At 41.4% G+C, this 23,998-nt stretch overlaps 1 protein-coding gene across 2 annotated transcripts in view; it reads right to left on the bottom strand.

The window, feature by feature from the left end:
• AQP4 (aquaporin 4) overlaps positions 1-23,998 on the bottom strand; it is a 175,278-nt gene that overhangs the window by 16,080 nt on the left and 135,200 nt on the right. The window contains exon 1 of one of the 2 annotated variants that reach the window (XM_033435255.2): positions 5,398-5,500. The exons of the other annotated variant lie outside the window; for it this stretch is intronic. Coding sequence (XP_033291146.1) covers positions 5,398-5,471 — 74 coding nt within the window. The 5' untranslated portion in view covers positions 5,472-5,500. Of the gene's footprint in view, positions 1-5,397; positions 5,501-23,998 lie in introns of those variants that run through there. 2 annotated transcript variants of the gene reach the window in all.

Genomic DNA, 23,998 nt, shown 5'->3' with positions numbered 1-23,998 from the left:
ACTGACCAGGGATTAACCCTTCAACTACTGGAGGTAGTTTTTCTTATTAGCTCTTCCTTATTATCCTTTTTATATTTGAGATGGTCTTATTGGTCTTCCGGCGACATGTTCAGTCTTGTGCAATAACCACCTACTTCCCTGGCTTTTCTTTAAACTAGGGACAGAAACTTCCAATAGGATTGTCTGTGACAATGCATGCAGCATATGATAATGGAAGATATCAGCTATAATGCACTTGTGATGGTAGAAAAAGTATGAGGCAGGGAGCCCTGGCGAATATAAGTGATAGCTTCTAAGTTGACCTGTTTTTTTTGGTTTTATTTTTTTGTGGTACGCGGGCCTCTCACTGTCGTGGCCTCTCCCGTTGCGGGGCACAGGCTCCGGACGTGCAGGCTCAGCGGCCATGGCTCACGGGCCCAACCGTTCCGCGGCATGTGGGATCTTCCCGGACCGGGGCACGAACCCGTGTCCCCTGCATCGGCAGGCGGACTCTCAACCACTGCGCCACCAGGGAAGCCCAAGTTGACCTGTTTTTGAACTGGCCTAGGCCTAGAGCCAAATGAGATTCGGGACCTAAATTGTCTTTTTCCCATTGGTAACCTTGCAAGGGCCTAAATTCATTTAAAGATGGAATAACAATTTATTGATGAAATCTTCTTGACTTTCTTACTATATAGTGCTCTGATCTTTAGGAAAAGGATAGTGACATGGTACATTGATTTAAAATCAATCTTGTGTGTCAGGCAAGCTTGTGAGTTTTTAGTTGAATAGCTTTGTGAAGTTGTAGGTCAGTAACATATGAGAAAAACGAAAGAAGGGTAAATGAAAATTACCAGTACTCGGCAAAAACTAGCAATTGGTGCACTTTGCTCCTAATTTTTAATCTACTATATCACATTGTTATCCTTGGGAGCTGATGTATATCTGTGGGATTTGTAGACCCCTTTTCCCATCCTGGCCCTCAGAACTTTTAGTATTCCTTCATGTGTTTGGAGATTGAAGACTAATTCAAACGCACTAAAAATGCCAGCAGTACCTCAGGACCAGACAGGAAGTGTCTCTAGGCTGGCAGGGACAGACTCAGTCACATCTCACAAATCTTATCTTGCTTTTCATGAATCTCAGTGATATGAATTCTCCCCCAGAGCACTTATATATCATTATGTTCATTAAAAACAAACAGATAAACAAACCAGCAAAAGCAGCAGCAGGCAACCCCCAGCACCACAACAAAGGGCTTCCGTGGACATTTATTCCCTTTTCAAAGAGGGGTTACCTCACTGTTATAGTAATTCAGAGCAGTTGCTGGAGATACGGTTCACCACCGAAAGAGAAAAATAAAAATAACAATCAAAAAACAGCAAGGAACCAAAAATAGTTTGACTTAGCTTCCTTTCCTCAGTGAGGTGAATCTGACAAAACATGGGTCTTGGTAATGGACGTGGACCCTTTCACTCTATTGCTGCCCCTGTCCCCTTGCCCCATGGGGCCAGGTTTTCCCGTTTGGTTATAGCAGGCGCAGTTTTCTTGATTCAGGTCCAGGTGGATTCTGCTTTGGCTGGCAAGTTGTACTCTGCTGACATTTAAGGCAGGAATTCCCTGGGAAAATAGTCAAGAGATTCTTTTGGTCCTGCTGGCAGGGTTCCAAAAGGTTTAGAGTTCCCCTCTCTAGGCCAATGGGCAGAGAGAAAAGGAGGGAGGGAAAGAGAAACAGAAGGACTGTATTGAGTGACTGTATTTCATCCGAAGCTTGTACAAAAAAGCAGAAATGTGGTTGGATGACTGGATACTTTTCTTACCCCTTATCACCTACCCAGCTACTATGACAGTTCAGAGTTTGGTTGGGCGTTTTAAAGGCTGCTCAGACATCCACAGTCAAAAATCTGTTTTCTGGGAAGCAAAGGGCTTTGGGATCTAATGGGTTGGACTGAAATGTTTGGAATGGTCAATAATCTGTAAAGTGTAGTCTGTAGTAGTCATTGTTCCAAAATTTAAATTAAATTTGAACATATTAAAAGCCAAATCAACGTTTTGGCAATTATTATCACTTATACAAAAAGGTTTGGAATCCTTATGTTTTTAATAGACTAAGGAAAATAGTCCCAGTTTCAAGGAAAGAGCAAAATGCTTAAAATTCTGTGTGTAAAAAGGGGGAGTAGATAGGAGTAGACCGAAAAACTAGGCAGTTAAAAGAAATGTTGCCTTTTCTTAGAAAATGAACATTTTCTAAGAAAGGAGAAGAAAGGGTCATAATCTGTGACCATAAAAAAAATGTGATAGACTCTCAACGGCCTAGTTCTTTAAGAATTTTCTCAGATGACCCTTCCCATAATTCAGACTAAACTTTCTCTTGCTTCTTTCCTAAATGATCATACATCCTTCTCTTTAATCTCTGTATTTCCTTTTCGTGTACAATCAGAAGAAATCTACGCGTGAAGAAATTCACAGGACCTCTTAGAAGTGTCAAACCTCACATGATTTCACCATACTTGAATATTCTTTTTTTATTTTTGCGGTACGCGGGCCTCTCACTGTTGTGGCCTCTCCCGTTGCGGAGCACAGGCTCCGGACGCGCAGGCTCAGCGGCCATGGCTCACGGGCCCAGCCGCTCCGCGGCATGTGGGATCCTCCCGGACCGGGGCACGAACCCACGTCCCCTGCATCGGCAGGCGGACCCTCAACCACTGCGCCATCAGGGAAGCCCAGAAGTAACATTTTAAAAAAAACCTCTGTCTTATGGATTAATCCAAAATGTCTCAGCAAATTTTGTTTAAAAAATAAGAAACTGGGCTTCCCTGGTGGCCATAGCCGCTGAGCCTGCGCGTCCGGAGCCTGTGCTCCGCAACAGGAGAGACCACAACTGTGAGAGGCCCGCGTACCGCAAAAAAAAAAAAAAAAAAAAAAGAAACTGCCTTTATGTCATCTCCTCATTAGCTCTTTGGGGAAGATAATAAACGACATTCATGGCTCCACATGTCCACTCAGGCCACTGAGTACGGCTGGAAAAAATAATACCATTGAGGATGGATAATTTTACAAATTTATAATTTCCAAAGTAAACTTACTCCTCAATGCCACCCAGAAATCCTATTCGTCCAGAATCATCTGTCTCTCATTCCCTGGAAGACTATAAAAGGCACTTGGAACAGTTCTTTGCTCAAAAAGATAAAATGTTTTGGAAAGATGGAATTACAAAGCTGCCTGAAAAATGGCAGAAGGTAGTGGAACAAAAGGGTGAATACATTGTTCCATAAGGTTCTTAGTGAAAATGAAAAATGTGTCTTTTATTTTTACTTAAAAACCAAAGGCACTTTCTGGCCAGCCCAACATTTTTTTTAAATAACATTTTCATTTCTAATTGGAGGGACTTTTAAAAGAACAGTTTAGTGAACCAGGAACACACTGACATAATGAACTATGCTTCCCACTGCTATCTGAGAGGGATTAGTACAACAGAGCATTGTAACAAGGTCTAAACAGTTTTACAGACATACTCAATGTATAGTTCATAGTTTTCTTGTGATACTTTTCTGTGTATAAGTCTTTATAATCACCCAAGGGGACATACAAAAATCACTTTATAAACTTTCAAGAGCAATACAATTCTTCACTGTTATTATTATTGCTAATAATTCCATTAAAAAAAATGAGAGCTTGTTGAGTAGATGGAAGAGCTCTATAATGTCCTGGTAATACCAACATTATTATACCCTTCAATAGCGGATCACATTGAAGACCTCACAGAATAAATATGCAAACTTCATACTACCCTTCTCATTCTGCACAACATTTTGAGTAGAAAAATTGTGGTACCATATGGCTCATGGGACGTCAGAGACAGAGATTGTTCGTGTCAGAACTTGTGATGTTCTCAATACCTTGACCTCAGCTGCGATCGCTGGGCCCGCCTGCAGCCCAACATGGGTATATAGCTCCTCAAATGCCCCAGAGTATTGTGTAATCCTCTGAACCTTTAGTTTTGGTGAAAGGAGAACAAGTGTCTCCATAGTTAGTGAGACTGAAGTCCTAAAGATTAGTTACCTGTCAAAATTACACAGTCAAAGGCTCTGAACTTTGGGGCTGGTTGTCAGCCAATGGTTATCGTACAATACTTGCTTTTTCAGGACTCAGACCATGTCATAGTTACTTGTACTCCTGTAGCATCCACGGTACAGAATCTTGGCAGGTGCTCAATAGTTGCTAGTAAAATAAGACTCTTGGTGCCTAGAGCACCAGAGACCGAATGATTTACACCAGATTATGCATGAAGTGGTGTTCTACTTGTGAAATAAGTGATCTTCACATCTGTGTAAATAGCATGTGTTGTATTGACTAGTGCTCTGCAAACACTCACAGGTGCTTCAAATATACTTGTGGTTTTCTAATTTATAGTAGTGATAGTCTTATGTAGCATTTATACTTTTTATTAATTTCTTTTGTCATTACTGTCCTGTTTTATAATTTTGCATTAAATGTTCTAATAAATATAATCACTGAATAGCATAAAAAATTACATAGTTGAGGACATGATCCAGTCCTAGAATTTGGGTCCTGAAGATTTCACTTTAACCCTTGGAATTTGTTCACTTCTACAAGAAAGCTAAGCTTTGATTTTTTTAGTTGCATCAGAGCCTCACTATGTAACACACTGAGTCAACAGGCCATATCATACCTTTTAAAAGAGAAAGTGAAAAATGAATCCATTTAACAATTTTTCCCCAGTAAAATTGCTGCTGTCTGTATAAAGCTAAAATAAGACAGCAAGATTATCAACTGTCCAATCTTCTAGAGTTACATTTCAAAATCAACATTGGAAGCAGAATTTTAAAACTGTGTGTTTATAAAATCAGAATGTCAAGAGTGAACTAAGCAACTAATCAAATATTTTAGGACATTTTGAAGTATCTAGAAATAAGTTAGCTTAAACAGTCAGTCTACGTTTCCTATGGCAAAACAGTATAACTGTTAAAACAGTGGTGGTGGGCCTACAGCGTTTTGAGATTCTGTTCTATTTCTGTATGGTTGTAATATTCAATTGATAAGAAATTAACTAACTACCATGAATCCAGCTGGGTGGTAGTATGTGACTGCCCTTGTGGAGTGGCTTTGGCAGGGTATTGAGCACAGGGCTTTCCCTGGTTCAGCAGTGCAAACCCACCCTGGGGCCCTGTACTGCTCAGTCTTCTCTCCTCATGCTCTGGCCAGGTGTTCTCTGGCGCCCCAGGGCTGTTCCATGGGTCCCTCGAACTCCTCACCTTCCTGCTCTTTCCCCTCTCTTTCCAGGTATGACCTCAACCCTTGCATCACAGTGAAAACAAGCCTTCAGATGGGAAATCCTTTGAATTCCCTTGAACAAACCTAAAAATGCCTTGCATCTGGTAATGCTCTCCTCCTTACCTGTTTCCTATGGGAGAAGTATCCCTGCAGTGTCTTGGAGGGATTCCTTCAGTGCTGTTCTGCATCCCACCCATTTCTGCCTCCTAGTACCATTCTCTAATCCGATCTTGTCGATCAGACTTTACAGTTGAAAAATTACTGAACCCTCCAATGAACATTTTGTTTATGTGAACTGTGGGTATTGACCCTTACCGCATGAGGAACTGAAACAGAGAATTTAAAAATTGTTTTAATTTACTTAAAAATAACAATAATAAACCCAGCATATGTCAACTAAATCGAATTTTCAAAGAAAAAGAAATATATTTATATTCTTCAAAGCAAAAAGATTAGTGAGAAGAGTAGCATTGTTTTATGTTTTTGCAATTCTCTTTAATGTCTGGTTTAATAGAAGACAGCTGATTCCCCTTTCTGCTTCTCCGTACGATCTGTTGTGAAATGATTGTCTGGTTGAAGTATGGGAAGAGAATCCTGCCACACGCATATATGGAGCCGGAAAAGAGAGGTCTATTTTAATAACTTTTTCAGATAATTGTAGATAATTTTCTTTGATAGTACACCAAAACTCAATAAGTGGTTGTTTTTTTAAAGGTTAGTGTCACTGTAGATGCTGAAGGCATCTTAATGAATTTTCATACCTTGTTACTTTAAAATCTATTCATCTATTTTTTACTTTGAACTAGTCTTCTAATAAGGCATCATTTTGAACATTATGTTTGGTCATTTGGAATCTGTTCATTCATTGACTTATGTGGATCTTCCAAATGTTGGCATACTTTATTTTATAATATCAAAAATATCATATTCATCAGTGTCACCACCAATCACATCAGAAAAGTATTAAAGTTTTGAGAGCTGTCAACCTCACAGTGGCAGACACAAATTTTCCAAAAGGATAAGCTTTTTGAAAGCTCAAATATTATTATTGGCAACAAATATTGTCAGTTTTTCTGGAAGTGATGGGCTCATTTGCTCATTTCCAAGAAAATGTCAGCCAGTCACTCAATTTGAATAGCCGTCGTTTGTCAGCCATTCTTTAAAGGAAGAATGGTATTCCATGAACAAAGGGGCTGGTTCAGCTCACGAATCCATCAGTCCTGAAGATAGCCAGCACACTCCGTCTGTAGCAGAAGTACTTTATGTATACTGCTCATTTTGTCACAGAGAACATCACAAAGACCTCCACTCAGTGTCAAGATTTAATAAAATTAGTAATTTTTTGCTACATCAAAGACATTCTTAAGTAGAACTGACACTTACTGTACTGCATGTGATGGTGAGGACACCCCTGCTAAGACGGTTTTGATGCCTTGATTCCTGACAAGGTGTCAGCAATTTTACCCACCATGGCTTTTGTGCTGACGATACAAATGTCATACAGTAAAACAGGCAAGTAATAAAAAAACGAAAGAACAGCTAGGGGCTTCCCTGGTGGCGCAGTGGTTGAGAGTCCACCTGCCGATGCAGGGGACACGGGTTCGTGCCCCGGTCCGGGAAGATCCCACATGCCGCGGAGCGGCTGGGCCCGTGAGCCATGGCCACTGAGCCTGCGCGTCCGGAGCCTGTGCTCCGCAACGGGAGAGGCCACAACAGAGAGAAGCCCGCGTGCCGCAAAAAAAAAAAAAAAAGGCAAGTAACATCTCATTAGGATTAGGAAAACAGCCATGATCGCCCAGACCCCCTGAAACATCTCAGGGACCCCCTAGGGGTATGGAGACCACTCTTTGAGACTCATAGCTCTAACCGATTATCCTCATGTTCTGTATCTTAATTCTCTACTTAATATTACCTCTTTCAATTGGGAAAAGAGCTCACCAAAATAAATCGCCCCTCAACCCCAATGACCTACCAGTAAATCTACTTTCCCCTGTAGAGCCAAATACCCTTAAAAAATTATCTCCATTTATTGTCTCTTTTCTCATGTTTTACCCTTCGGTACCGGTTATAGCCTAGTTTCTGTCCCTATCACTTCCTGTAAATGCTCTCTTCACGTACTCAGGCCTTCTCTGTTGTGTGACTCTAGAGGAAATGCCCCAGCCTTTACCTTCCTCGCTGACCACTCGTCCATCATCGTATGTGCCAGGGTTTGTGCTAAGTGCTTGGCACGACACAGCTCATTTAATCTGTGTGGCATCCTGATGATGAAGCTCCAATTATTATTCCATCTCACAATTAAAAAAAAATAAGAAAAGTGCCCAAGGTCATACAGCTCACAGGTAGAAGTGCAGAGTCTCAAACTCAGGTCTCCATGACGCCAAAGCCACAGGTCATGAGCACCACAATATACCCCCTTCTAGAAACACCCCCTTCCCTTTCCCATGACATCATTCTCCAGGTTTGTTGTTATCAGTTTCTCAAACTTCTATCACTTCTGTTCCACCTTCACCATTTTTTCCATATCTAAGTCAACTCTTTACAATTTTATAAATTATATAAATATATATGTATATAGTTGACCCTTGAACAATGTGGGCTTGAACTGCACAGCTCCCCATACACGGACTTTTTTCCATAGTAAATACTATAACACTACACGATCCGAGGTTGCTTGAATCCACAGATGCGGAACCGCGGGTCCTGAGGGCCAACTATAAGTTATACGCCCATTGATTTTCGACTACTCGGAGGGTGGTCACCCCTAATCCCCGAGTTGTTCAAGGGTCAACTGTATTTAAAGTCAACTCGGATTTTTACTCAGCGTCAATCTATGCAACAATACCATCAGTCTGATATGCTGGTTAGATTTTTATAATGCATATTAAATTCAGTATATAATTTTCAGAAAAGTCTATTCCATGTACCACCTCAAGCCATCTTGCACACCATCAGTGTGTATATGCTGTTTCCATCGTGAGGAATGACCCTCTTTTTGAGAAAGGAGGCAAGGAAGAGAGGACTTAAGGAGGAAATGCCTTCTGTCAAGATGAAATGAAAAGAGGAGGAAAATGAAGATTTGTGTTCATCTCAATTGATGGTGGTAAAAAATGGTTGGCCCTTCTGGCCACAGAGATTAAGGAATGTTTGATAGAGCAGCACAGAAATCATTACAGAATTAATTACTTCGGGATAAAGGATGGTGTTTTTCAAGTGAAAAGCTCGGGCTCTACTGTCCTTCGGAAACTGTTATGCAGATCAGAGAACGACTGAAGTGGCAGCAGTGCTGTCCTCAGACCCTGGCAGTGGGGCCCTGCCCTGGACCCATGCTTTAGAAGACTCTGCCTCAACTCTGAGTGCATCGTCCTCCTCCGGTACTTAGAGCCCCTGTAGACCACACGCCCCATGACTGGGACTCTGGAATTCTCTGCTCTCGGGGCCTGGACCGGCCTCTTCTTTGGTATCCCTCCCCCGCCCCCCCGATCCCACAGCTGATGTGCACAACCTTGGTCCCAGCTGTGGCCAACGAACAGCTGTTACAGGTGCATGTGTATGGAGCTTGGACTGGGGTGTCCACACTTGTGCATGTGACACTCCCCATGGGGTAGTGTGGCGCTGTGACTGGGAAGAATAAGGGGGACCCAGTCATGCCACTATCAAGAGTAGACTTGATTACCCCCGAGTCAGAGAACTGAGCCAAGGAGAGAGAAGCGATCCCCAGGAAACAGGAGCCTCAGTTCAAAGGGAATGTGTACTGCAAATTCCACCATCAAGTTGGGAACTTGTCAATTTAAGACCAAGACATGGAGCGTTATGTGCGATTAGCACCAAGACAAGAGTCACAGAAGTCACGACTGTGACCATTTTGATACAGATCCAGTTGGAACAGGGTAATGTAGGACACAGAACAACAGCAACAGTCATGGAAACAGGATGACAGAAAGGGGCCTGACTGGGATGAACACAGAAAATTGTCCCTTACCTGCATTTGGCTAAGGTTTTCCCTAATTCTTTAGAAAAAGGGAAGTAGAAGTTTGTGAAGAAACTACACTAAATATTGTTTTTGGTTTCAATCAGATACATATATATTGAATAGCCTCTATCTTTCAGGTGTTTTGCAAGGTGCTGGTGTACATAAAATAGTAGGAAAATCAATTCCTGAATATCAATAGTAGGAAAGTCAATCAATAGTAGGAAAATCAATCATGTGGGAGAAGAGACTTCAGGTGGAAAAGATTGAAGATAGCAAAGATTTGGATGTTTGTTTAGGAAGTGTGCTAGGGAAGGCCCATGAGATAAACAATAAGGTTTTGGTTAGCTAGGAGTGCCATAGAAGTTAGCATGAATTTATAGAAAGGTCAGTAAAGTTCTATAAATTTCTTTAGCCATGATCACAGGCAAGGGAAAGAACAGGAAAAGGGAATGGAGGGGGTTATATCAAGCCTCGCACAGTGACTACTTAAAAACAAAATCCAGTGTTTGGTGAGAGGAGCACCACAGTGGCTGCCACGCCACCTGGGCCAACTGTCATCATCATAATCACTAACTTTTTTTTTTTTTAGCTCTTACTACATAACATTTTCTGTTCTTAACTCTAAATGCATCATTTCTGAACTTGGCAAGAGTCCTGTGACCACAAGAAGGTTAGCAAGCTGGGGAGAGTGGAAGGGCAAGGTGATTCCGGGGCTTGAGGAAGATTCCAGAAATTTGTGTCCAATTGCTTCAACTTACACTGAAGATGAATGGAATTGCAGTATGAGGGATTTGATGATTTGACAATTCCAGAACGAACACCTGAAATAGAGTCCAGTGAGCTTCTCTGAAGGTCATTAAAAAATTGAATGTATCATTTTAGCTGTTTTGGAATATTTTAGATGCGGTTTTGTTTGGAAGTGGGTTATAATCAAGATAATCACCCCAAACCCTTCCTATCTTTTTTTTTTTTTTTTTTTTTTTTTTTTTTGCGGTACACGGGCCTCTCACTGTTGTGGCCTCTCCCGTTGCGGAGCACAGGCTCCAGACGCGCAGGCTCAGCGGCCATGGCTCACGGGCCCAGCCGCCCCGCAGCACGTGGGATCTTCCCGGACCGGGGCACGAACCCGTGTCCCCTGCATCGGCAGGCGGACTCTCAACCACTGTGCCACCAGGGAAGCCCCCTCCTCTATTTAGGGATGTGAAATTAAGCTTGGTATTTTTTTTGTTTCGTTTGGATTTAGGCTCTGACTGATAGAAGAATAATGAGGATTTAATCTCATTATTTAGAATTGAGAAGATAGATTTTCAAACAAATAATTTGGTTACCTGTGCTGTGGTTGAGAGCTGTGGCTGTCTGTGACGAGGTGAAAAAAAAAAAAATCCAATCTGGATCGGGTTCACCTTTCATTTGGTTAAGATCTGGTAACGTGGCCACATCAGGGAAGAAATTTAAATTTGCTATCGTGTGTGGAAGATCTTAACTGACATTTGTCGTAACTAACTTTTAGACTTATGTTTAGAGGCATGTAGAAAAAAAGACACAGATTTGAGCCCACCTGGCTTGTTTGCTTGTTTGTGGATACGGAACAATCTTAATTCAGATATCATGAAAGTCAGTGGGCTGTGTAGGCAGAATTGTCTGTGAAGCTGATTGCTCATGCACTGCAAAACTTGCTTTCAATTACTGAAATCAATTTTTTCCAATGCCTCAAAGCAGGGTCCATTCTGAGGCCTTTGAAAGCAATTTTTCATTTTATTTCTTTGCAAACTGACACATCACTCCATTTGCTTTGTAACAGAAGAGCCAATTTAAAGCAGTTTGCTGCTATGGCTAGCTCTCTCTGCCTCTTCTACCCAGGATCCCCTGACCCTCTAGACTGTTCTGTGCCATGTGGTAGAAACAACCCCAAGATGGCTTTCTAAATAGGAGATGTGTGGCAGATGAAAAATTAAGTGAATTTATGATTTAACTAAGGAGACTCTTTCCCCAGTATTGGTACTTATGTGATTGCACTGATTCCTTGGTCAATTTTATTGCTTGGAAGATTGTAAGAATTCAGCAAATGACTCTTAAAGAATTTTCATTTTTTACATATGTAGGTCACCAGCTCAAAATCTTATTTCCCAGTTTAAATTGTTTTCTAACTAATGTGTTATATGTCCATGGATAATCTCACAACTGTAAGAAAAATGTTTCTCTCTCCTAGTGATAAATACTAAGTTCACTGCGTTTCACAGAACACAACACTGATCATTGGTAACCTCTGCTCATCTCTCTAGTCCTCCTGTCTGGAAAGATTAACTTAATATGGAAAGCTCTGTGTGTGTGTGTGTGTGTGTGTGTGTGTGTGTGTGTGTGTGTGAGTGTGAGTGAAATAAAAGGGAAATCCACTGTGCTGTATGGTTAGTTTCCAGATAATAAGTTTTGTCTTGCAAGTGATAGTTTTAAAATACTTTGAACTCTTAAATTTACTACAATTTAAAATCTGTATCCAGGAACATTGCTGTTAATACTGGAAATTTAGTTACAGCCGCAAGTTTGAACCCCTAGTAAAGCCATATCCTGGAGCCTATAAACGTATATGAAAGATGCTCTGAAAAATATTTCTTGGCCGGCATGGCATGGAATGGAGAGCTGGGGAGGACGGGATGGTAAGGAGGAAGGGTCCGGGAGGAGAGCTTTCCCTGAACACAGGCAAGGTCGACCAGGCTCATGTAGGTGATGCCACTTTCTCCTTGTTCACATAATACCCAGAAGATGTGCTAATTGGTCAGCAGTTTTCCAGAGCTGCTACCTTGGCTTTCAGAGAGTGCTCTGGGGTATATTTACACAATCATAGAGAAAAAATTTCTTGAACACATAGTTTGTGCCCGGTACTGTGACTGAGCCCTCAGTGTCTGAGTGTGAACCACAGCCGTAGCCTAAGGGCTAAACATTGTCTTGTATTTTGATCTTTTCTGCCATTTGGTTTTTAAAAAAATGTTTGCATTTTCAAGCAAATCATTGTTACCCATATACGTCAGTTTTGTTGTTAAGAATTAGTACAGGGCTGGTCTTTTCATTTTATGTTGGGTCACAGGCTTGCAAAGCTTTCTTTAGGACTGCAGTAATTAAAGGTCCATGACTCAGATTTATAGAACCACTGGAATCTTGATATCTAGTCTAATTCGCTCACTTTTCAGAAGGTGAAATAGAGTCCCAGAGAGATTTGTTGATAAATGGAGAGAGTTGTGTTTTTAACTATATTTTATAACAGAATTGTTCTTCAACATTTTAATTAGGGTTTTGTTACGATGTTTAAGTATCTGACACTGGGTGAATATAGAGATTGAAGATGATTTACTAAATCAAAATGTTGCAGGGCATCTAATAGAAGAGAGCTCATCCCTCCTTAATTTTTTCTTGCTTTTCTTCCATATGCATTAGCCACTTTTAGCTCCACCCCAGATGAGATCTTCTTATTTTCTACCTGAGCACGAATTGGCCCTGTTTGTTTCCCCAACATGCTAGGAGCTGTTAGGTTAACTGTTTCTTGAACGACAATCATTAAATAAGTATCCACTGGACTTAAACTATGATCCATGAAAGGAAAACCAGACATGATTCCTGCCCTTGAGTTGAGATAAATACATGCAGAACAGTGAATAACATCACCTTTCAAATTATTATTATATGATGGCATAACAGAAGCAAGGTTGTATATTATAGACAGTAAATAAGGAGGACATATCTGCATTGATTCTATATCAGATCAGAGTCTGGTGATGTGTTGATCGAATGCTTGGCAATCACTTTCTTGGTTTGCCTATTCAGACTACTGCTATTGAGGAAATGAAGACAGAAAAGATGGGTGGCTTCATTTTACACTGATACTTTGGAATAGAGAGCATGGGCTGGGTGGCATGCTGAAAATTATGGATGAAGAATTTTTAGGCAAGTTAAGATGGCTGCATTAGAGAATCCAAGAAATCCAAGCCAATATCTGTCATTATCTTTATAACATATGAGTGACTTGTTGGGGTGTGTGTCTCATCATTGCAAACGCTGCCTACAAGGCAGTTCATGGACAGGATTAAGGAGAAGGTGCATGTGAGAAGCTAAGTTGCATTTGGAGAGAAGTGCCAAGGTAAGGTTGTGAGGTTTACTGGTCACAATCCCAAATTTGGAATGAAAAAGTTACCCTTTTGTTCAGTGTTCAAGTTGGGAGTTTGCCCTGCAAGAGACAATCTCAACTGCTGACTTTGCTTGAATGTACTTGGAAAGAGAAGGACTTAAACCAGCCATGAACAGGAGAAGAATGCCAGGTTTTCTGGAAACATCGCCAAAACCCAACAATTTCTCAGAATTTTCAGAGGCACCAGAGGAGTGTTTGCATTTCAATGGAAAAAGTTCTGAAAGCTCTGAAAACTATTCCCAGTTTTACTTTTTCATTGAAAGGCAAAAACCATTGCTGTGAATAAGACACAGAAGCATTTGCTAAGGCTTTGTTGAGAGTTAGAAAGGGGACCTCTGGGAAATTTTAATTGTTCAACCCTTCAACACAAAGCCAAGACAAAGAGGACTGAGTCATAATGACAAATAGAAAACAAAACTACTGTTAGCTTTATACAAAAGTACCCAATGTCTGGAGCCATTTTCCACTAGCCTGGCTTGGAAAGAAAGGCAGAACTTTCTAGGTTTAAAGAAATGTCCTAGCAACAACATTGCAATAACGGAATCATACTCCTCATAAGTACATACTCATCATAAATATTAATCTTCTCACACACTACAGGTACCTGGTTAGGTAGCTTGGAGATTATAGCATTTAAAAGAGGTAACTTTTGAGAAAAAGAATAATATTTCCAGTTGAGATACAGAAGGATTTTTAAATAGACCTATAGTAACAGTCAAAAGTAAACAAAATTATTTTATGTCTAATTATACCTCAACAAGCTTGAAGTTGGCACTGTCCAGTAGAAATATAATGTCAGCCATATATAATTAAACATTTCTAGTAACTACAATAAAAAGAGTAAAAACCAACGGGTAAACTTAATTATAATACTGTATTTGATTTAATCCAATATATGTAACATACTATCACTGCAATAAGAAATCAGTATAAAAAATTAGTAATGAAACACTTTACATTTTTTCTTACTAAGTGTTTAACTTTTTTAAGTATTGTACAATTACAGTCTCTTTCCATTTGGAAGCTAAATTTTCATTGGAAATACAGTTGACCCTTGAACAGCACAGGTTTGAACTGCCCAAGTCCACTTATACATGAAGGTTTTTCAATGAAAACATACAGTACTGCACGATCCTGGGTTGGTTGAATTCCCAGATGTGAAACCATGGATATGGAGGTCTAGCTATGGGACTTGAGCATCCATGGATTTGGGTGTCCACAGAGGGTCCTGGAACCAATCCCCAGCAGATACTGAGGGAGGACTGTACTTGACTGGTGTTCAGATATCATAATGCTTACATTCGAAAGAGTAGAGTCACGAACACACTTTAAAAATTTCCAATAACTGAATTCACAGTTTTTATTTTAAACTAATTAAAATGAAATAAAATTGAAAAATCAATTTCTCAGCTTTACCAGCCCCATTTCAGGTACCCAGTAGCCAACATGTGGCTAAGTGGCTACTTATTAAATGATGCAGCTCTAAGAAGTTGCTAAATTTTTAAAAATTATTATGCTATAATTTTATTGTTTCGATTAGCTAACCTCATGAATTTTTTAAAGTGACTACTGATATTCTTTTTTTTTTTTTTTTTTTTTTTCCGGTATGCGGGCCTCTCACCGTTGTGGCCTCTCCCTTTGCGGAGCACAGGCTCCGGACGTGCAGGCTCAGCGGCCATGGTTCACGGGCCCAGCCGCTCTGCGGCATGTGGGATCTTCCTGGACCGGGGCACGAACCCGTGTCCCCTGCATCGGCAGGTGGACTCTCAACCACTGCGCCACCACGGAAGCCCCACTGATGTTCTTTTATGTAAAGATATTTGGGGCGGTAATACAAATGTTGTATGAGCTTTGACCTACCCTTTGCTATAGAGGTCTGTTTCTCCATTTAAGATTAAGTATGCATATATTGCTAGAAATTTTCAGAACCCTGAGCAAACTTGGCCAGTGGGGCCCAGGGAGTCGCTTGGCTATGAGGTGCAGTGGGTGGAGAGGAAGATGAGGAGGTAAAGCAGGGTAGAAGGAGGGTGTTTTTCCACCAGGCTCAGAAATGTGAACAATATCTTTCAGGTAATATGACATCACCTCCTATTTTCTGATTATTAAAAAATGATTCTTTATTATAAAAAACTAACAGCATTCAGATAAGCCTGAAAAGACAATAAAGCCATCCATAATTCCACCACCCAGAGTTAACCCCTGGTAACAATGAACATACTTCTTTTTAGTTTTTTGATTTATTCAGACAATGATTGCTTTCTATAGGGGATTCTATAGTCCCTTTGGAGGTCCTATCCTGATGGCTAGTAGGGGGACTTCGCTCAGTCATGAGTTATATCTCAGTCTTAAAAATACTTACTTTCTGTTTCAATATTCAACCTTTTCTGAGTTTCAGCCTCTATCAAGGCTAGTTTAAATAGTTTCATTCGGATGAGCAAGACTCTAGTTAAATGCTCAGTCTTCCAGATTTCTGCTCCTTTCCCTTCCCCTTTCCAAGGTCACAACTGAGTGTATGAAGCAAGTCCTTGTACCCATCTGGCAGTGACCCTGACCTCAGGGGCAGAGGGACTGTTCTGATTTACTCCTTACCAGTGACTGCAAGATGCCCCTGATTCATCTGGTTTCTTTTCTTTCTTTCTTTCTTTTTTTTTTTTAACCTTACCTTCATTTACTCCTTTTTTTCTAAAAAAAATTGATTGAAGTATAGTTGATTTACAATGTTAATTTCTGCTGTACAGTGAAGTGACTCTTATTCATATATATATTCTTTTTCATATTCTTTTCTATTGTGGTTTATCACAGGATATTGAATATAGTTCCTTGTGCTATACCGTATCCATCACCACACACACACACACACACACACACACACACAACCTCAAGACACAAAGAAGAAATTAAAACAAAAGTAACCTGCTAATTTCATTCAGGAAAGTCCTTGGTAAAGCAATATATATATAAAATCTCTACTTTTGATTACACATCTTTTGAATTTTCTGTGTGGCTAACTAGGAAGTACAAATAAAGTACTTCTAATTTATGCTGAAACACAATGGGTATTTTGAGGAAATGCACTTATGTAATTATTTGAGTTGTGAGCTGAATTAGCAATTTTTTTTCATGGAACACCATTTTTACTTGAAAGAACAACAGATAGACAAACTCTTGAGTAGTCAGACTTGCATTTTTGGTGGACATTTTCTCAAAAATGAATGAAGTGAGCCTGTCATTTCAAGGAAAACAACTGGAAGTATTTGTTGCCAAGAACAAAATTTGAGCTTTCAACCCAAAAGTAGAAGTTTAGAAAATATGTATCCACCACCATATGAAGTTGACAGCTTCCCAATACTTCAACATTTTTCTGATGAGATTTGTGATGATGGTGATTTTTGATATTGGATAATGAAGTCTATAAACATTAGGAAAATCTACATAACTCAGTGAACTAATATTCTCTAAATGATCAATGCATAATGTTTAAAAATCATGCATGGTTTAAAGATTCACTTGGAGTTCAAGATAAATGAATGAACTCTAATGTAGCAGGATGAATGTTCACTGATATCGTTTCAGATTCCAAGTTGTAACTAGCATTTAAGAAAGTATTAATTGTCGAGTTTTGGCATAGTATCAAAGAATACCCACAATTATCTGAAAAGGCTATTAAAATACTTCTTCTGCCAGGTACATATCTGTGTGAGGCTGGATTTGTTTTCCTATATTTTAACCCAAACAATAATCCCACAACAGATTGGAAACAGGAGAATCCAGCTGTCTTCCATTAAGCCAAACATTAAATAGATTTGCCCAAATATAAATAATGCCACTCTTCTTACTCATTCTTTTGAAGTTGGAAAAGGTTTTTTTTCACAAAACTACGTAGTTGACTTAATGTGGTGGAGTTATTTTTATATTAGGTGCATTAATAAATATTTTAATTTCAGTTTTAATTTCTAATATGGTATCTAAGCTTGGGTTACTATAACACATTATCAGAGGCTTAAACAATAGACATAGATTTCCCACAGTTCTAGATTCTGGAAGTCCAAGATCAAGGTGGCAGTGTCTGGTGAGAACTCTCTTCCTGGTTTGCAGATGGCCATCTTCTTTCTGTATACTTACATGACAGAGAGAAGGTTCTCATGTTTTATTCCCTTTTTATAAGGGCGTTAATCTCATCATGAGAGCTCTACCCTCATGACCTAATCTATCCCTAATTACCTCTCAATGACTTTATTCCAAATGCCATCACATTGGAAATTAGGTCTTAGCATATGAATTTGGGGGGAACACAAGCATTCAGTCTATGGCATGTGGTAACTGTCAGTAGATATAACCCACATAAACAAATATATATCAGTAGTTAAAATAGAAATGATCGGGGTCCTCAATAATTTTAAAGAATTGTGAAAGGGTTCGAGTTCACAAAGTAGTTCGAGAACCACTGCTCTCTCTTTGACCCTGAGTTTTTGTTCATAGCGATGCAATTCTGTGATCTGGTCCTCAGTATGGTGTCTTATATTTAGAGCTTGGTTGGGAGCTAAAAGAACTTCTAAAAGTCAGTTCTTGTCTTGGTAAAGAGTAGATTGCAAGACTATTTCAAAAATTCTGCTTCAATAACCAAAAGCTGAATATTGCCTTTCTCCTCCTCTTTGCATTTCTTCTTTCTGCAAGAACAGGTCTCATCCTACATGCCCAGCCCCAGCCCTTGAATGCAGACGGGTCCCAGATACAGAAATGCAAGGAAAAAGGATCGGACTCTATTTCAAAAACATTACCCCAGGGCTTCCCTGGTGGCGCAGTGGTTGAGAGTCCGCCTGCTGATGCAGGGGACACAGGTTCGTGCCCCGGTCCGGGAAGATCCCACATGCCGCGGAGCGGCTGGGCCCGTGAGCCATGGCCGCTGAGGCTGCGTGTCCGGAGCCTGTGCTCTGCAACGGGAGAGGCCACAGCAGTGAGAGGCCCACGTACCGCAAAAAAAACCAAAAAAAAACATTGTCCCAGAAATACACATTTGAAAACATACATACAGTATTAAACAAGTGAAACCCTACTGTACAGACTCATTTATGATTTGCCCCTCTCCTTTGTCATAAGCATATTTTCATTTCATGAATATTACTCAAAAGTGTGATTTGTGGAGCTTGCATAGTATTTTACTATAAGCCCAGTTCATTTGTTGTGTCTCCTGCCATCAGCAAGGTTTAGACAAGAGAATGGTGTTTACGTTCTAAGAAGGTAACTCTAATGACCATACTGAGAGACCCAGGGGAACCTGTCAGAAATCTATTGTCCTCACTTCCTCCCCAAGAGAGGAGTTATAAATTTAATCACACAGAACGTCTCCTACAAAACCAAAATTTCTAAGAGAATAAAAAAGAAGGCTCCCTTCTGGTACAGCTTTTTTCCAAAATCACAGTAGATATTCATCACCTCCCTCCTCAATTCCCCATTCTAAATTTCCTGACCCTCAGCCAGCACTGTTCCTTGTTTGGGTTACTTGTCTGGTGTCACCACCCAGATTGGCATCCTTCAGGGATGTGAGACATTTAGTTGCTTTTTGCCAGGAGGACTGTGATTGCTGCCATTGCTTATTTTCTGTTCTCCCTGGGTGTGAAAGCACTAAGAGACCTTCCAAGAGTCCACTGGGTTCTAGATTTCCTCCTTCCTGTCCCTACTGGGCAGTAGCATCTCTAGTTTCTTATGGAATCAGAGTCAAATCCCCTTGCCAGTAGAGTGACTCCTTTCTCTGCCTTCCCCCCGTGCCCCCCTCCTCCACCCCCAGTGGCAGAGGAGTCCAAAGTGTTCAGAAACTTAACGGGACTTTATAATTTCTCCTTGCTGAAAATTTCCTCTCCGGGAACCAGTAAATCAAACCCAGCGGTCTAAGTTTCCAGGGGGAAGCACAAATTCTGCAAGTCATTCGCTGTGAGTAATGAAGAGAGAAACAGCCTCGTATTCCAGTTATTGGGACACAGCTCTATCTCTCAGTATATATGTTGTATCCTGAAGGACGAGGACCCAACTTAGACAGGTGTATTTCTCAAGCTGGTGCTTTAGCTGAGTCTCTAACAGGCCATTCCATCTTTCATTGGCTATTTCTGGGGAAAGCAATACATGGTCAGTCTAGTGGATTCCATGGTTGTGTACCCACCCGTCATACCTCATTTGCCAAAAACTGAATCTCTTGATTGGAGGCAGTGTTGGGTGGGACACCTGTTGGTAGATCAATCTTTCTGAGTGTCCTGACACGAAGGGCAAACCTACATTAGGAACAGATGTAGATTCCAGTAGGACAAACTGCTGCTCCCTCCAGAGTGGAACAGGTCCAATGGAATCAGTGGATGCCAAGTAACTGCCTAGTCTTTGCTGCAAGCAGAAAGGGCATTCAGTAATGGAAGGAGCTCGATCCGTGTTGGTGACAGGGAGTCACGCTGTGGGACCCATGCAATGCCGCCATCCCTGCTCTCATGGTCACTCTGCTCATGCACCCGCTGTACCAACGCCGAGGAGGCAAAGCTGAGAGGCGAACTGATAGCCCTTCTGTCTACGTGACTGTTGAGAGATTCCCTTGGGACGGATGCTCCTGAGACACAAAGATCTCCATGCACTGTTTGTGCCATTCCCATATGTCCGCATATCTTCTCTGTAGATCTCATTTTCCTTATTCTTTCAACCTCATTTTCTTTCAGGCCTTTCCTTGAACAGAGCTGAGCTATTGATACTACTGGTCTCTACCTAGAGACCCTTGCATGTCTACCTCTCAGGCTCCTCCTTCCATGGAAAGTGGTTGACCAAATATATTTTCTCATACCTTTCTCATCTGCAGGAAATTACTTTTGCCACTGTCCTTAAGAACCACCCCGAGGGGCTATAATGGGGCTGCTGTCTATTTTTGTGAAAATAACATATCACATTAAACCAGCTGTGAACCAGGCCCAGGTTATTTCTTCCATCAGTTGGTCACCTTCAGACCATAGGTGTGAGTTGATGGACAGACATCGATGCAATAGAGGTAGGTGGCATGGGAATATAAGCTTAGGTGCCAACAACTATTTTCCAAAAGGAGAGTAGTCTTAAACTGCTGAAGGCATGGATCTGCTCCACAATCCAAGAGGCATGTGTGGCAGCTCTTCTGTTGGGACTTGCCGGAAATTCTCTATAGCATCTTTATCCATCTTAGGCACATCTGGTACTATCAGACATGCTGGGTCATGTTGCCAAGTGACAGAGCAACTTTCACCCTAGCCTGGGCTTGCTTCCGGGTCCTCTCTTGGTCTGAGCTGCCCCTGAACTGGCAGTCCCCTTAGTGTCTCCCAACACGGATTGGACCAGTATCCCCAAGTACAGTATTTGCTGCCTCTAAAATCCAAGGAGGTACACAATGAACTCAGCCTCCTTCTTAGTGGTGGGAGATGCAAGATACAACAACTTGCCATTTCCACAGAGGCAATGCCCCACATCTCCCAAAGTATTATACCTCCAAAACCTTTAATGATGTGGGAGACTCTTAAAATTTCAAGGGGGTTACCTCCCACTCTGTTGCACACATGTATCTTTCTAGGACATCTGGGGAACTTGCCATTTCCTGTTCTACAGGACAAATTAACCTGATGTTATCAGTAGAGTGAGTCAATGTGATGATTTGCAGAATGTCAAGGTAATCAAGGTCTCTGGGGAGCATACTCCAACAAAAGGCAACAGAATTAACATAGCCTTGGAGCAAGAAGGTGAATATTCTCTCTTCTGTGTGAAGGTGATCTGTGTTTGATCTTTTCTACTGAAAGAGAAGAATGCTTTCCCTAGATCAAAATCCACAAAGCAGATGTCAGAGGCAGTGCTGATCTGATGCAGCAAAGACACCAAGTCTGGCCAGCTATCCTTTGGTTTAGATTACAGTAGCCCTTGAATAGGGAGGTGATAGAGAGTATCGCCCTTGCATCTTTTAAGTCTTTGAGGACTTAAAATCTGAAAGTACTCCTGGGATGTGGCGTTTCTGATTTAGCATCTTGGCCAGGGGTGGAAGCAGTTTTAGGGGATTCCACTCATCTTTTCCTATCATAATGGCCAGGACCACACAGCTAAGGGGACCAATGTGAGAATTATGCCACTTCTAAGTATATCTATCCCAATTACAAACTCAAAGACAGAGAAAACAAACACAGAGTAGGTCTGTGAACCCATTGGACTCACTGAAAAATAGATACAGGTTGAAATTCCATTTATCACTAGGTCTCCATAAGCCTCTACTCTAACTGGAGGATCGTGATGGTGTTTTGCGTCCTTAGGTATCAATGTTATTTCAGACCCTATATCTTACAGAACTGAAAAAGTCTGGGTATCTTCCCAAAGCGTAGTTATCATAACAAATGGTGGCAAGTCCCGTTTTGAAAAGACTGGGGGAATTCTTACCATGTCCTCTTGTCATAATTTTGCAAGGCCCTTTCTCAAGGGGATAAGATCCTCATTTCAACCAAGGATCTCTGTCTGTAGACCAGCACAGGTCTGGAAACTGCACGAACATCCATGCTTTTTCACTGAAGCAGAGGATTTCACCATTTCTCTCTCCTCTCAAGTGTTTTGATTACATAAATTGAGCAACATCGTGACCAGCTGGCCATCCATCTTGCCTCCAGATTCAAATGATCTATTAACCATTGCCACAGATCACTGCAGATCCAGCCCCCTGATTACCACCCCAGTCTTCTCACCCATTATGGGAACCACATCTACCTTGTCTCAGAAAGCCCAGTGTACACCTGGCTTCTACCATCCCCACACCATCATCCCCAGTCATGTTATAGTGTCCAGTTCTCTTACAGCATCTTCAACGGTCAATCCTGCCCTACAGAAAAATTTGTTGAGCTTCTCAAAAATGAGCTTGTACTCACTCGTGCATTCGGTATTGCCTTAGAGAAAGGAGTGTTTTTTGTGATCTGTCCTGGTTATTATGGTCCAGTGGTGAGTTCCACGGTTTTACACATTAAGTCCATTTTGACAATTTCCCATCTGGAGGCGTCTGATCCCTTCCTTGGTACTGTGCCCAAAGTTCTGGCATCTCCATTTATTTTCTGTAGGCCATAATCATACCCAACATTCAAGGAACCATACCAACCAACTATTAGGATTACCTCCAGGAATCTTTGCAAGAACAACATGGGTAGTTCCACCATGTCCATAAATTGTGCCCTTTCCAACTTTGTATTTCATCTTGTCCCCACCTGACCAACACCCTCAAATTTCACTCTCACATGTGTTCCTCTGATTCCTGCTGATTGATATTGGTGATGCATTTGGCATGCAAGCTATTTTATACCAGAATGTCCCCTGTTGGGCTGTGCTGATCTTAGTATCAGCCTGGAGGTAATGAGGGGGATAATGGAAGATCTTGAGGAAGATAAGCATCATCTTATCCCTGCCTTCGGTGTGTTTTTGTGTGACCTTCATGGAAGGTGAGGTTGTTGTCAGGCAAGGGGAAGGGGGTTGCTGCTGCTCGGCTGGATGTTCAAGACTCTTCTATCTAAAGAACTCCCATCCCAGATCTTAGTGTTCAACTCAGCCCCCATCGCAGTTTGGTCCTGGTCCTGATTTCGCAGCAGAATCTGCCCTGATGCTTCAGGAGTTGAAAGTCTTCTTCAAAGCTGTCATAGGCTCTCTGGCTTTGAAAGAATACCCTGTGTTGGCAGTAGTCCACCCTGAGCCTATATCGTCCTTCTGCAAGGTTTCAACTGCTGTTAGAAGAAGCCAGCCTACTCCACAGCCCTTATAAGTATCATGGTCCAGACACTGCATATTTCAATGACTCACCTTCCACCTTCCACTTGAACCTCATCTAACCACTCACTGACCACAGGTAAAAGCCTTAGTAACTGTGATGCCCCTGCTTGTTAGGGATTACCCAGTACACTGGACGAGCATTCTGAATACTCATGTCCACTTGGAACCTTGGAAGGTAACCGTATTGGGAAATAGGGTCTTTGCAGATGAAATCAGTTGTTAAGATGAAGTCATAGTGGATTAGGGTGAGCCCTAAATTCAGTGAGTGGTGTCCTTACAAGAAGGCCACCTGAAGAGACCCACAAGCACCCCGGGAAGAATGCCATTTGATGATGGAGGCCGAGACTGGAGGGATGAAGCTACAAGATGAGAAAAGCCAAGGTTTGCTGGCAATCACCAGAAGCTAGGAGAAAGACATGGGACAAATCCTCCCTCAGAGTCTCCATAAAGAGCCAACCAAGAAGAAAGCTTGATTTCAGACTTCTGTCTTCCTGAATTGTGAGAAGCTAAATCTCTGTTGTTTTAAGGCCCCCAGTTTTAGGTACTTTGTTACAGCAGCTGTAGGAAACTACTACACCCCGGTTCCCAAGAAGGCAGCATCTGAGGCGGAGGTCTTACATGCTCGTCCTGAATCAGTACAATCAGTACAACCCCAGGGAGCTGAAGTGAGGGTCAGTGGAGTGAATCAGGGACGGGAGGCTGGCCACTGTGAGGATGCAATGTCTAGCTGGCTGCCGGTAGAACCACTGGGGAAAAAGTCTCTGTACTGTCTGTTGAGGAAATAAAGGGAGAGTAATATG

The sequence above is a fragment of the Orcinus orca genome, chromosome 15 (genome assembly GCF_937001465.1).
Source record: "Orcinus orca chromosome 15, mOrcOrc1.1, whole genome shotgun sequence".
Lineage (NCBI taxonomy): Eukaryota > Metazoa > Chordata > Mammalia > Artiodactyla > Delphinidae > Orcinus > Orcinus orca.
This window is presented reverse-complemented; position numbering and strand designations above follow the sequence as displayed.